A 14,505-nucleotide genomic window follows, 5' to 3' on the forward strand; every position below is an offset into this window, starting at 1 on the left:
GAACTAAATTCTGCAGGGCTGTAGCCCTCCAGGAACTGAGTTTGACACCTCTGGGTTAAAGTGAGACTTCAAGGTGTGTGTGAGGTAGTGGCCAGTAGCATCTGCCCTGTCTTCCCTCTCTCTGTCGGTCATATCAGTTTTTTTTTTTTAAGTTTTTTTTTTTTTAAGTTTTTTTTTATGACAGCTCACCAGGTTTCTGACAGTTCTTCTATAAAGTTTGCACCGTGTAAGGGGGTGTAGCTTAATGGTTTCAGATCTGAGGCACTAACTTAGAAAAGTAGACTTACTTGGACTGACAATACAGCTCTGCTAAGCATAAAGGGTGGAAGTAGGCTGTACTAATAGTCTGTATTGGCCAGTGTGGTCTGTCTTTGAATACACACATTTAATAACCACAAGTTTCAGAAACCTAAAAAATGTGTGAACAATGTGAGGATGTCCAAGTGTAGCAGCACATTTACAGCACTAGCCCTCAAAGAGATTTCAAGCATCGTTTGAAAAAGCAACTTGTTTGCTTTATAAAGAACAAAATAAGCTGATAAATTATTTATTTGTAAAGTCTAGTGCAAACTGACTAGCATGTTACAGTGCACATCAGCTGGCAGAATGCTGAAAAACAAGTGCTAAATATTTAGCACAGAGAATATTTAGTTTAGAGGGTAGCGGGTATTTTACAGATCTCAGTGTTGGTTAGTTTCTACATGAACATAAATATTGAGCCATTTCTCCTAGTTAACTCACTGAGAAGCTGAAGTGTTTTGTGAGATAGGGGAGGGATCAGTGAAATGCGGAACTGTTGTAGTTCTGTTCGCACCCAACTTGTGTCTGACTGACTCAGAGAACATGTGAAGAGCTACAGAGATAGACATCACACACATCGATCAATGAAAGAACAGAAATGCTGAGACTACTGCTTGATTTTACACTTGGTAAACAGTTTTTAAATTGATACCATTTAATTTAGTATTATATTAAATGATATTCATTAAATGAATAAATATTCATTAATGTAAATTAGAAGGTTCCTATTTGGGCTTTTTACAAATACGTGAACTCTCTCTCTCTCGCTCTCTCTCTCTCGCTCTCTCTCTCTCTCTCTCTCTCTCTCTCTCTCTCTCTCTCTCTCTCTCTCTCTCTCTCTATATATATATATATATAGGGGTGTTGGTAGCACTGTTGTCCTACATAAAAAGCAGTTTTTATTGGAAACAAATGTGTCATATTTATGTTATCAAAAAAAATGCAAGGCAGCAAAACACTTGTTAAATTATATACATAAAATCTTTGTGATAAATTGTTTTCTAATGAAAGAACTCCCTTATGTTTTCTCTTTGGCAGTCATGGTTTTGAATGATTACCTGGTTACTGGTGAGTGATCCTCTCAATGTTGCAAAAGCTTTGATAAACATCTCTATATTATTGATAAAGGGATAGTTAACTCAATTTTAGCTAATCTGAATTACTTTTTTTTTCTTCCTTGGAATACAAAAAGAGAAAGGAGAAATGCTGAAGACTGTGCTGGTCATTTCTTTCCATGCAATTACAAAGAAAGTTTACTTTTTAAGCTTTCAAGTACATAAACTGTCCATAAATGTATTCCAGGACTTCTGAAACCATGCAGTACCCTTGTGTGAGGATCAAACTGAAATTTTATTCATTATAAACCGAATAAGCTGTTAATTGCTATGATTACTGAGTCAGAACTTGAGAACTGCGTCAGTCAGATTGCTGAGTAAATCATTTAAGAGAAGTTCCTAAACGTCATTTTGGGAGGAGAGAACCCATCTATTTCAAATAACTTCCGGGGATGTAAGCAGCTGCATACTTTGCTACAGCATCAGTTGTTTTGGCATCCCTCCACCTCCCCAACTTTACCCATACTCATCTCCCAAGCATTAGTAGACCCACCAGAGGGTATATCTTCGCTCGAGTTGAGGCTGCTTCCTTGAGCCCCTCCACTGTGGACAGCAAGCCAAATACATTTAACCTTAATAGCGTAAAGATTATATGGGCAAACAAACTTCTGAAAGCTCTTTTGTGAAGCAACTATTTATTATCATTTGATTTATTATCAAATGGAACAAACTGTTCTTTCACTTGTAAATTATTAAAAGAACAGGCAGAAGATTTTTTGTTCCACAGAAGAAAAAAAGTTGTACAGGTTTGCATTGAAATGAGGGTGTGTAAATGTTACAGTGTAATAGAATGTTCATATTTAGATTAACTATCCCTTTAAACAGAAAGCAGGTTGTTTTATTTGAGAATATGTGAGTTGAATATTTTCTCTGTTTAACAGGAGATCAAAAGGAGTTCCGTCTGGTCAATGGTCTAGATGACTGCTCGGGAAGAGTTGAGATCCACTATAATGGCACATGGGCGACAGTGTGTGGTGACTCCTGGGACATTGATGAAGCTGCTGTGGTGTGCAGACAATTGGGATGTGGAAGAGCTGTTATTGCAGATGGCCGGGCTCTTTTTGGGGTAGGGGATCATCACGTCAACTGTAAGGGAGAAGAGTCATCCATCACACAGTGCTCTCCTCAAAGGAATGAAAATAATTGTCCTCAGAGTAATGATGCTGGAGTCATATGTTCAGGTATGAGGATTTAGTTTTTCCCTAAATTAAAATGTTCATTTTCAAGAGTGCTGGTATACACTGTAATCTGTGACAAAAATCTTAAGAAGAAAAAATCTGTGACATTTACAGTAAAATACCAGCAGGTGTTGCCAGTAGTGATGTCCGGTTCAAGAACGAATCGTTTGATTTAACTAGTTCTTCTTAGTGAACCGGTTGAACCAGTTCACCAAATCGTACTGAATCGTTTGAAACGGTTCGCGTCTCCAGTAAGCACAGTAAGCAACCGTTTCTTTTGGACATGTCCGATTTGAGAACCGATGAATTGATGATACTGCGCATTCGTGATTCAGCGTGAAGCTACCAGTACATGATTGCCTACTATGACTGACACAGCATGTCTGAACCTGAACCGAACTGGTTCTTTTGGACAACTCATTCTGTGCTAATGTTATGAGTGCAGGCAAACCGAGGACTTGAATGAAGGGCAATCTGGCGACACATAAGTTTATTTAATAACAAATAAATCGCAATGGATTATGTCTCTCTCTCTCTCTCTCTCTCTCTCTCTCTCTCTCTCTCTCTCTCTCTCTCTCTCTATATATATATATATATAGGGGTGTTGGTAGCACTGTTGTCCTACATAAAAAGCAGTTTTTATTGGAAACAAATGTGTCATATTTATGTTATCAAAAAAAATGCAAGGCAGCAAAACACTTGTTAAATTATATACATAAAATCTTTGTGATAAATTGTTTTCTAATGAAAGAACTCCCTTATGTTTTCTCTTTGGCAGTCATGGTTTTGAATGATTACCTGGTTACTGGTGAGTGATCCTCTCAATGTTGCAAAAGCTTTGATAAACATCTCTATATTATTGATAAAGGGATAGTTAACTCAATTTTAGCTAATCTGAATTACTTTTTTTTTCTTCCTTGGAATACAAAAAGAGAAAGGAGAAATGCTGAAGACTGTGCTGGTCATTTCTTTCCATGCAATTACAAAGAAAGTTTACTTTTTAAGCTTTCAAGTACATAAACTGTCCATAAATGTATTCCAGGACTTCTGAAACCATGCAGTACCCTTGTGTGAGGATCAAACTGAAATTTTATTCATTATAAACCGAATAAGCTGTTAATTGCTATGATTACTGAGTCAGAACTTGAGAACTGCGTCAGTCAGATTGCTGAGTAAATCATTTAAGAGAAGTTCCTAAACGTCATTTTGGGAGGAGAGAACCCATCTATTTCAAATAACTTCCGGGGATGTAAGCAGCTGCATACTTTGCTACAGCATCAGTTGTTTTGGCATCCCTCCACCTCCCCAACTTTACCCATACTCATCTCCCAAGCATTAGTAGACCCACCAGAGGGTATATCTTCGCTCGAGTTGAGGCTGCTTCCTTGAGCCCCTCCACTGTGGACAGCAAGCCAAATACATTTAACCTTAATAGCGTAAAGATTATATGGGCAAACAAACTTCTGAAAGCTCTTTTGTGAAGCAACTATTTATTATCATTTGATTTATTATCAAATGGAACAAACTGTTCTTTCACTTGTAAATTATTAAAAGAACAGGCAGAAGATTTTTTGTTCCACAGAAGAAAAAAAGTTGTACAGGTTTGCATTGAAATGAGGGTGTGTAAATGTTACAGTGTAATAGAATGTTCATATTTAGATTAACTATCCCTTTAAACAGAAAGCAGGTTGTTTTATTTGAGAATATGTGAGTTGAATATTTTCTCTGTTTAACAGGAGATCAAAAGGAGTTCCGTCTGGTCAATGGTCTAGATGACTGCTCGGGAAGAGTTGAGATCCACTATAATGGCACATGGGCGACAGTGTGTGGTGACTCCTGGGACATTGATGAAGCTGCTGTGGTGTGCAGACAATTGGGATGTGGAAGAGCTGTTATTGCAGATGGCCGGGCTCTTTTTGGGGTAGGGGATCATCACGTCAACTGTAAGGGAGAAGAGTCATCCATCACACAGTGCTCTCCTCAAAGGAATGAAAATAATTGTCCTCAGAGTAATGATGCTGGAGTCATATGTTCAGGTATGAGGATTTAGTTTTTCCCTAAATTAAAATGTTCATTTTCAAGAGTGCTGGTATACACTGTAATCTGTGACAAAAATCTTAAGAAGAAAAAATCTGTGACATTTACAGTAAAATACCAGCAGGTGTTGCCAGTAGTGATGTCCGGTTCAAGAACGAATCGTTTGATTTAACTAGTTCTTCTTAGTGAACCGGTTGAACCAGTTCACCAAATCGTACTGAATCGTTTGAAACGGTTCGCGTCTCCAGTAAGCACAGTAAGCAACCGTTTCTTTTGGACATGTCCGATTTGAGAACCGATGAATTGATGATACTGCGCATTCGTGATTCAGCGTGAAGCTACCAGTACATGATTGCCTACTATGACTGACACAGCATGTCTGAACCTGAACCGAACTGGTTCTTTTGGACAACTCATTCTGTGCTAATGTTATGAGTGCAGGCAAACCGAGGACTTGAATGAAGGGCAATCTGGCGACACATAAGTTTATTTAATAACAAATAAATCGCAATGGATTATGTATAGTAAGTGGATTATGGTTTCTGCGTTGATGACAACTAATTTATTTACTTTATATCTTCAAGGCTTAAATCCTGGTATGCACATCACTGCCTCTTACTGTATTTGGGTGCTTAGTTGCAAAACTTAATTGTAAACTTTTCAGATCATGATTATGATGTTTTAACTGACTGAAGTTATGATTATTGACTTTATATATTTGAATGTGTATTTTCATCCCGGCCCGGGACGATAGACTTGATATCATTACGTCATCGCGAATGACACGTCATTACGTTTGGGCGTAAAAGAACCGATGAACCGTTTTTTTGAACCGGTTCATTGAAACGAACTGTCAGAAAGAACCGGTTCGCGGAAAAGAACCGGACTTCCCATCACTAGCTGCCAGAACTTTACAGTAAAAAATATGGTAGCAACATTTTAGGTTTTACAGACTCAACTTAAATCCACAGTAAAAAAAAAAAAAAACTCTTTTGTATGTAACTAATATAATGATAATAAAATAAAAAACAACATTTTAAAGTACTAATATCTGTTTTATACCATTGTAATACACTGATAACCACTAAAATCAGGTGGTTATGAGAAAGTCACATGATAAATCACAAACAGCTCTTACACAAGCTGAGAAGGCAATACTAATATACAGAAGGTGCACATTCGTCATTCACACAAACACGAAACACACATGATACTAAAATAATGCAACAAACATTAATTTATCAACGTTAGATGTAAAATAAAACCCTAATGTACACAACTGATAAGAAAAAACTAAGAAACATCAAATGTGAAGTGTCATGCAGGGAATTCTGGAAATGTCAATTTAAGGTTTTTCACTGTAAATTATACAATGACTTGTTCTTTTTCACTTCCAAACTGTAATTTTAACAGTATTTTACTGTAAAAATACATTAAATGTTATCACATTTATTCATCGTATATAGTACAGAAACTTACTATTAACCGATGAACAGGTTTTTACTGTAGCATTTTACAGTATTTTACTGTTACAATTATTACCATTTTTTACAGTGTAATTTAAAAGCACTGGGTTTGACACAGACTTAGTTTCTATGAGCAAACCTATATTGTACATAGGGAACTATTTCCTCATGCGAAAATCCTGATAGCACAGATTCTGTGAAATTTTGCATAGCAACAATAAATGTGACCGCACCTTGATTCATAAGCGAGCCGATTAATCAATTAAAACAATTATCTGAAAAATATGGAATCATTCGGCCGTTCTGAAGATAGGGTGTACTCTTGTTAATGCATTCAAATCTCTCCTTCAGCTTCTTCAGTTATTATCATTGGTGCTGTGGTAACAGCTGTACTGCTCATATTGTCTGCACTGCTAATCATTTTCCTGGTGAGGAAGAGACAAAAACAAAAGAAAATCCAAATCTCCCATTCAAAAGGTGAGAATTATTTCAATAATGTCCTTTACCTTTACTTTGGATGCCTGCAAATATCAATGCTTAAACATCTTACCACAATAATAAAACAGGTTTTTTTTTTTCAATGTACTTTGTATCCCAAGATGCAGTTAATATGCAAGATGTGCTCCATAATAACCAGAATGAAGAGAACGCTGAAGATGACTATGAGCTTGTAGATATGGATGATGGTGATCATGAAGATGTAAACTCTGACTCTGATCAGGATTATGTTAATGTAGATCAGGATGACTCTGAACCAGACTACATCAATGTGGAAACAGACGATTCAGAAAAAGACTATGTCAATGTCGATCTTACAGAACACAGAAGTACACTGGGCAATAACTATGAAGATTTATGAAAGCTATTTGATGGAAAATATTACTAATTGTCAATTTTTCACAAAATAAAGGACCTAGGACCTTCTGAATGGATAACAGCACTAAATACCAGAAAACAGTCCATTAACGCACAAAAGTGCCACACAACAACGGAGCCAGAATTTCCAGACAAGGAACAAACTAAGTCAGCAGTGAATTATTCCTTATATCCAATAATCAGTGTCCAAGTATGAATAATTCTTTGTATATGAAGAGAACAAAGACTCTTTGGTCATTATTAAGCGCTAATATTAAATAAGATGCTTATGATTTCTCTAGAAATCTCTGTAATGTGAGTGTGGATTCTCTTTTCCTGTAGCAAAGTATCAGTTTGTCTACTTCGCTGAAAATGGTGGCACTAGCAAATTAGCAGTTGTTAACAGAGCTTTAGCAACAAGTATGAACATTTATTAGTAGTAATGAAGTGTTTTTGACAGCTTTTCAAGGTGTGTTCTATAAAGAAGCAAGCGATAAGGAACCTCGAAGAGAGAAAGCAGTAGCTGTATCCGTTTACAGTGTGACACAACTACCCACAACCCCTCTGCTTTGTGTCTTCCTCTCTCTTTGTTGTTATTGTTAGACACCCGCTAATGAGTTACTGTGTGATGTCTGCCTTTGATTATGACTGCCCACTGGATACCTAAATAATTTAATTTAAATTAAAATGTTTAAACAACAGTTTAATATATGTTTGTACTCTGCACAAGTTTTCTCTGAATATAACTCATATTATAAAATTACAACTGCGAATACACTGTAAATCTAGTTTTTATATATCTGGACTATAAGGAAATGTGAAAATGTTCACAGTCTCTGCACTCCGTGTCCAAAAGGGCACTTCCTCAAATCTGCTTCGCAGCTTAATCAGTGTATTAACACATTGTGAGAACAGAGCTATTCTCCAAATGTGTTAAAAATGCATCGGCCTAAATCAGGAAAATGATTAGGAAATCCCACAGAATGCTACTCTTTAACTCCATTTCAGAGTACTGCATATCTGATGTGGTTTCTTAATTCCCTTTTGTCATTTCTATCACATGTTTGTTTCACTTCTTTGCAGAGATCGTTTGATATTTTGCATATGAAGTCATTCCGTCTCTCTTTCTTTTATAGATGCAAATTAAACAAACTCTAACATTTTACTTGAAGCATTGGCTTACCGTATTTGCTGTCAGTGAAGAAATACAGCATACCAGCAGGGGTTTGATGTCAAACAGACAATTCCTGACCCCCCACATGACAACAGTGAGGTTCAGATGCTCTTTTAAAAAGCCACATTTTACTGATATTTAGCACAAAGCCATTTTGGACCTTAATCATATAAAAGGTGCTTTCTTCATACAGACTGTTTAATGGGCAAGGGCAGCATGAATGTTCATCCTACAATCTTTGTTGTTCCTTTTTTAATTACAGATGATGTTTAAAGATTTGCTATGATAAAAACATTTAATGATGAAATATTTGTATATTTGTCACAATATTAATACTACAATAATATTTCACGCTTAAAGGGAAGATGAACGAAGGTCTTACGGGTTTGAAACAACATGAGGCTGAGTAATTAATGACAGAATTTTCATTTTTGGGTGAACTAACCCTTTAATATTGTTAATGTTTATGAGCTGTGTTAAGTTGGTGGTGGTGCCATATCTTTACTACACTATTGAATAAGTATGTGTATGGGTCATCTCTCAGGTTTAGTTTCAGGTTTTAGTTTTCCACCATTTGTTCTTTCTAAAACTGAACTGAAACTAGTGGCTTTTATGTAATGTTTTATGTTAACTTTAACTTAGACACAGTCTAATTATCCTTCAGAGATGTTTGAGTTGCCTTGATTTGAACTTGACTGCTCTGAAAATGATCTAAATGATGACTAAAATGATTTAATGGGATGGGAACAGATCTTTTCCGTTTTTTTACATACTTTTTTCTTACAGTGTGCCCAACTAACTGATCAACAATTATAGGTACAAGCTGTATCATAAAGTAACAAAGTGTCCACTTTTTTCCAGCTCTCTTGAAGGATGAAATCGCACCTCAATTGAACTTTTGTCTAACTGTGATAAGCAGTTTTGGACATCGCCATCTTTCAAATTTACTTTAGTCAATATGATTACATGTGACAGTCACCAATATAATGCCTGCTTAGCTGCACGTTCAAACAGATATTCGAGCCTTTGTTGTAAACTGCTGTGTGAACAGGACATTTCACCTCACACTTGTAAGTAAATGTGGTTGTCAGTCCCAAACACTGACACTCTGTCAGGATTCTGGACTGTTCTGTGTAGTGTTTTGCCCCTGTTTCTGGTCCTGTGTTTCCTTATTTGGTCCTTCCTGTTTCCATTAGGTTCCCTGATTAGTTCATCATTTGTTTCCAGCTGTGTTTAGTTAATTATCCTCATTTCCCTGTGTACTTAAGTCCTAGTCTGTTCAGTTTGTGTTTGTCGGGTCTACTCGTTCTCTAGGTGTGTTGGCTCAAGCGCCTATTGTGGATTATCGCCTGTGTTTCGTCATTAAAGACTGTTAAACGTTTCCTCACAGCTCACAGTGCATGTCAGAGCAAATGAGAATCATGAGGTGGTCAGAATACTTCCCGTACCCACTGTATGTAGGTCTAAAGTATGTTCTATTTTGACCTGTATATTATTTTTCCCCTAATTTATTTAATATTTTCTATATTTTTTTAATCTAAGAAATGTCAGTCATAATGTGTAGTTGTAAATCTGTAATGTTTTTTAACTTGACATATCATGAAAATCTGACTTTTTCCATCTGTAAGTGCTAGAATTTGGTCCCTGGTACATCTATTAACCCAGAAAACGTGAAAAAGAACAACCCAGTAAATTTTTTTGGTAAGTCTTTGTCTGCAAGCTTGTGAAAAAACGAGCCACTTAGATTTCGCTCCCCCCATGACTTAGAAAGGGGATCTTATTATAATATAACGGCCCCTTAATCTGCAAGTTTCCACACATGGCGCCACCATTATGTTTTCGCAAGCTACAACGGTGTACCAGTTCTAATGCCATGGCGAAAATCCGAGCACAGCATGCTAACTGTTCTGTCTTTGGCTGCACATAACTGACTGTTTTTGTAACTCATGTGTGTTTTTAACATAAACGTGTGTGTATTTGACAGTTTAAGCACAATAAGACATTAAAGAGACTTGCATGCCATGTGACGGCCGCTTTCTGTGCACATGCTTCCTATGGGTGCTCTCAGAAAATATATATCACAAGTTTAAACTAATATAGCTTTAAAACGCATGATTTCAGCACGATAGACATGAAAATCAAAACCAAACAGATGTTTTTATAGCATAGTATCTGAGGAATAATGCACAGCCCTGTTATAAAGAGGGCAGGAAGCAGCAGTTCATTTGCATTTAAAGAGACATGCACGAAAAACACTGTTTCTGCGTCCACTCAAAATAGTCATTTTCAAAATGATATAATAAATGATCTGTGGGGTATTTTGTGCTAAAACTTCACAGACACATTATGGGGACACCCAAGACTTATTACATATTGTAAAAAGGGGTTTAATAGGTCTTTAAATGTCACTCTTTTTCATCTCAACAGCCAATGCTCTTTCTGCTGTAGCTGGTAAGTGACAGACTGTTTATAGTCATTCATTTAAAATTCTTATTCTAGTTACATGATATGAATGACTGTTTTGCCTAGTCTTAAATATTACAATACTTGTTATATCATAATGTTTTAGGTAATTATAGAATCAGACTGGTGAATGGTACAAATGACTGCTCTGGAAGAGTTGAGATGCTGTATAATGGCACATGGGGGACAGTGTGTGATGATGACTGGGACATGAATGATGCTGCTGTGGTGTGCAGACAGCTGGGATGTGGAACAGCTGTTAGTGCACATGGCAGTGCTCATTTTAGCCAGGGTAGTGGTCAGATCTGGTTGGATGATGTGGGATGTTCAGGAAGTGAATCATTGCTCGCACAGTGCTCACATCCTTCTATTGGAACACATGACTATATTTTCTTAGCATTAGGCTACATTTCTATTTTTTACATTTAATTACTTAGGTACTATTTTTTGTTAATTTTCACAACAGTTTTTACCAAATTTCAAACAGATTGTTTTGATGATGTCTAGAGATTAGTGCTAAGAGTTTTGAAAATGTACCCCTTGCTTGTGGTGAAAATAATATCAGCAATTAAAAAACACAAACCATGGTGTTTGGCTCCAGATAATAAAAAAACAAATGGAAACTAATGTTTAACACAGATACTTGCCACATGACCCAAATACACATTTTTAATTCTTATTGCTTGCATTTTTAATGCCAAGTACCAGACATAAGGTTGGTCAGTGGGTCTGATTCATGCTGTGGGAGAGTGGAGATCCGTTATAATGGCCAGTGGGGAACCGTGTGTGATGATAACTGGGACATGAATGATGCTGCTGTGGTGTGCAGACAGTCACAGTGTGGATCAGCCATCAGTGCACCTCATGGAGCCGCCTTTAGTCAAGGCAGTGGATCGATCTGGCAGGATGATGTTGAATGCTCAGGAAGTGAAGGAGCCCTCACACAATGTTCACACAGTGGACTAGGAAAACATGACTGTAAACATTATGAAGATGCTGGTGTTGTTTGTTCAGGTATGTTAAATCTCTTGCATTTTCACATTATTTTGGGGGGAAATGAGCAACAGAAATTACATTAACATTTCATGAATTTCATAATTTTTCAACATTTTAAAAATAAATTACATATTTATTTTGCAGGTGAGCTGCAGATGCCGACTCTTTCCCTGACCTCCACACATGCAGCTGTTTCTCCTGGAGAACATATCCAGTTCAGTTGCACAATACCTAAACAAAGATGCAATGCTAATGCTACATTCCAGCTCTTCATGAACAGATCATCTATATCCTCCCAGACACATGAATCTAGTGTGACTTTCAACCTTGTTAATGTAGACGTCTCACATCAGGGCAGCTACAGCTGTCGTTACTCCTACCAAAACAACACTGTCAAGTCACCTTTGAGCAACACTGTTATCATCACTGTGGGTGAGTGTGTTCAATCATAAATTACATGCATTAATTGCATGAAAGTTAATTAATTCTGTATTTTTGATCCTGACTAGATACAGTTCTTGAAGCCATTTTTATTTAAAGAAGTTGGTTTTATTGTTCGAGTCTCTGTAACCATATAAATGTATTCTCCTTGTTTTCTAGTGAACTTGCAGCAGCCCAGTATTTACCACAGTGCTCCTGATGGATGGTTTGACGTGGGACCTCAGGGGCCAGTGATCACCAGGGGCCACAGTTTCACTATCATCTGTTCAACTCAATCTCAGTATCCTGGAGGATCTTTTCACCTGTTCAGAGGATCAAACATCACCAGGACTGAGTCAGCTGTCAGTCACTCTGCCTCCTTCTTCTTTCCTGAGGCAGATTATTCACACGAGGGAAACTACAGCTGTGTTTATGAAGTCAGTGTCTCCTCACGCTCCTTCCGTTCATCTGCCTCTGAACTGCTGCTCATCACTATCACAGGTACTGATGTGTAAGAGTCTAAATCAAAGCTGGACTGCTGGTAATGAAAGTTCAAACTCAAACACGTGTGTCTCTCTCAGCCTCCCTGCTTCCTGTCATTGGTGCTGCAGTGTCAGCTGTGCTGCTCTTATTGTCTGTCCTCATAATCATCCTCCTGCTGAAGAGAAGACAAAAGCAAAGGAACAAGGAAACTTTCTTGAAGTTCTTCTTTAGAAATTGTAACTCTGCATTTCATGAAAACATCAGATTATGTCTTTTAAGTTTTAACATTTTCCCTTCCATCAACACTGTTTATTAACAACTTCCTTTAATAAATTTGGCCTTCATCTCTATGCAATGTTACTAGGTGCAGATAATACATATGCAGGTGCATCTCATGACAAGAAAAATGAAGAGGATAACATTTATGAAAGCTATTGTGATGAATACTGAGTAAACTACTACAATTAATAAGGCTTCGAAGAGAAAGATGGCAGCCTTAATGTTAATGAAGGAAATCCAGTTGAAAGTGATTGAGTTATACATATAATAGTTTATAAACAAAAAAAATCTTTGTTTGTTTGGCCTCATTGTCTTTTTATTAATGAGGATTGCTTTGAGATAATAAAGAGATATAGTATTGTGTGTATAGCACACAGTTTTCTGGCATATACAGTATATGTCAAATATTGGAGAATGACCAAATGAAACAGTATGCTGTGTAATACTGTCAGCAGTAGGAGAATCAAGTGTTCTTTTAATTTCCGTGTTGACAGTTTTCAACCTGTGCTCCAAACCCCCAGAGGGCCATGGAGGTACTGCAGAGGGACTGTAAACAATGATTTAAAATGATCTTTTAATAACTTTTAATAAAGTTGCCATTTTAAATGTTGTTATGTGCCTTGCAAGTAAGGACTACAAGTGTGGGCTGAGAAATGGTGCAACCACTGTAGATGTTGATTCACACCCCAATTTGTGTGTGTGTGTGTGTGTGTGTGCTGCAGGTATACCCTACGTTATTGGGACAAAATGTCCCCACAAAAATGGCAATATTCAAAATTCTTGTCCTTTTGGGGACATTTTGGTCCCCATGAGAAAACAAGCTTTAAAATGATACAGAATATTTTCTGTGAGGGGTAGATTTAGGGTAAGGGGATAGAAAATACAGTTTGTACAGTATAAAAATATATATGCAATATTCAAAATTCTTGTCCTTTTGGGGACATTTTGGTCCCCATGAGAAAACAAGCTTTAAAATGATACAGAATATTTTCTGTGAGGGGTAGATTTAGGGTAAGGGGATAGAAAATACAGTTTGTACAGTATAAAAATCATTACGTCTGTGTAATGTCCCTATAAAACATGCAAACCCAACATGTGCGTGAATGTGTGTGTGTGTGTGTGTGTGTGTGTCATTCTTCATTAAAATAAGAAACATTAACAGAGCTGTTTTCAGTGTAGTAGGCACAAACTTAAGAATTAATGTGTGTGTGTTGTGAATCAATGTAATGAACATAGTTACCTGGCTTTCATTGAAGTCTTTCAGGAAAATATTATTTACAAATACAGCGAGTAAAATAAGTATTGAACACGTAATTTTTATTGTAGCACGTAAATTATTTTGTAGCAAATTAGCTCAAAAGGGAAATGTATATAAATAATTACACTTAATTATAATTAATTACAATTATTTATATCTGCTGCCAGTAGTAACTGTAGCAGAATTAATATGTAATGTCCCTATAAAACATGCAAACCCAACATGTGCGTGAATGTGTGTGTGTGTGTGTGTGTGTGTGTCTGTATCATTCTTCATTAAAGAGCTGTTTTCAGTGTAGTAGGCACAAACTTAAGAATGAATGTGTGTGTGTTGTGAATCAATGTAATGAACATAGTTACCTGGCTTTCATTGAAGTCTTTCAGGAAAATATTATTTACAAATACAGCGAGTAAAATAAGTATTGAACACGTAATTTTTATTGTAGCACGTAAATTATTTTGTAGCAAATTAGCTCAAAAGG

General features: G+C 36.7%; 2 protein-coding genes across 3 annotated transcripts; both read left to right on the forward strand.

Moving 5' to 3' along the window:
- Positions 1–8,242, forward strand: LOC107582980 (scavenger receptor cysteine-rich type 1 protein M130). Of its 2 annotated transcripts, none has more exons than XM_016269025.1 (5): positions 1–73; positions 1,339–1,368; positions 2,297–2,596; positions 6,448–6,573; positions 6,696–8,242. In XM_016269025.1, exons 2-5 carry the CDS (start codon positions 1,341–1,343, stop codon positions 6,953–6,955), a joined length of 714 nt encoding a protein of 237 aa, XP_016124511.1. In that variant the 5' UTR covers positions 1–73; positions 1,339–1,340; the 3' UTR covers positions 6,956–8,242. The 2 variants fall into 2 exon arrangements, with proteins under 2 accessions (XP_016124511.1, XP_016124510.1); XM_016269024.1 differs by lacking the exon at positions 1–73 and adding an exon at positions 851–929.
- Positions 8,243–8,490: 248 nt separating this feature from the next.
- On the forward strand, positions 8,491–13,319 carry LOC107583078 (deleted in malignant brain tumors 1 protein-like). Its single transcript, XM_016269173.1, has 8 exons — positions 8,491–8,509; positions 10,553–10,576; positions 10,695–10,922; positions 11,291–11,602; positions 11,729–12,016; positions 12,185–12,505; positions 12,586–12,723; positions 13,261–13,319. Exons 1-8 carry the CDS (start codon positions 8,491–8,493, stop codon positions 13,317–13,319), a joined length of 1,389 nt encoding a protein of 462 aa, XP_016124659.1.
- The last annotated feature ends 1,186 nt before the right edge of the window (positions 13,320–14,505 follow it).

This window comes from Sinocyclocheilus grahami, unplaced genomic scaffold (assembly GCF_001515645.1).
Source record: "Sinocyclocheilus grahami isolate Dianchi unplaced genomic scaffold, SAMN03320097.WGS_v1.1 scaffold49.1, whole genome shotgun sequence".
Taxonomy (NCBI): Eukaryota; Metazoa; Chordata; class Actinopteri; order Cypriniformes; family Cyprinidae; genus Sinocyclocheilus; species Sinocyclocheilus grahami.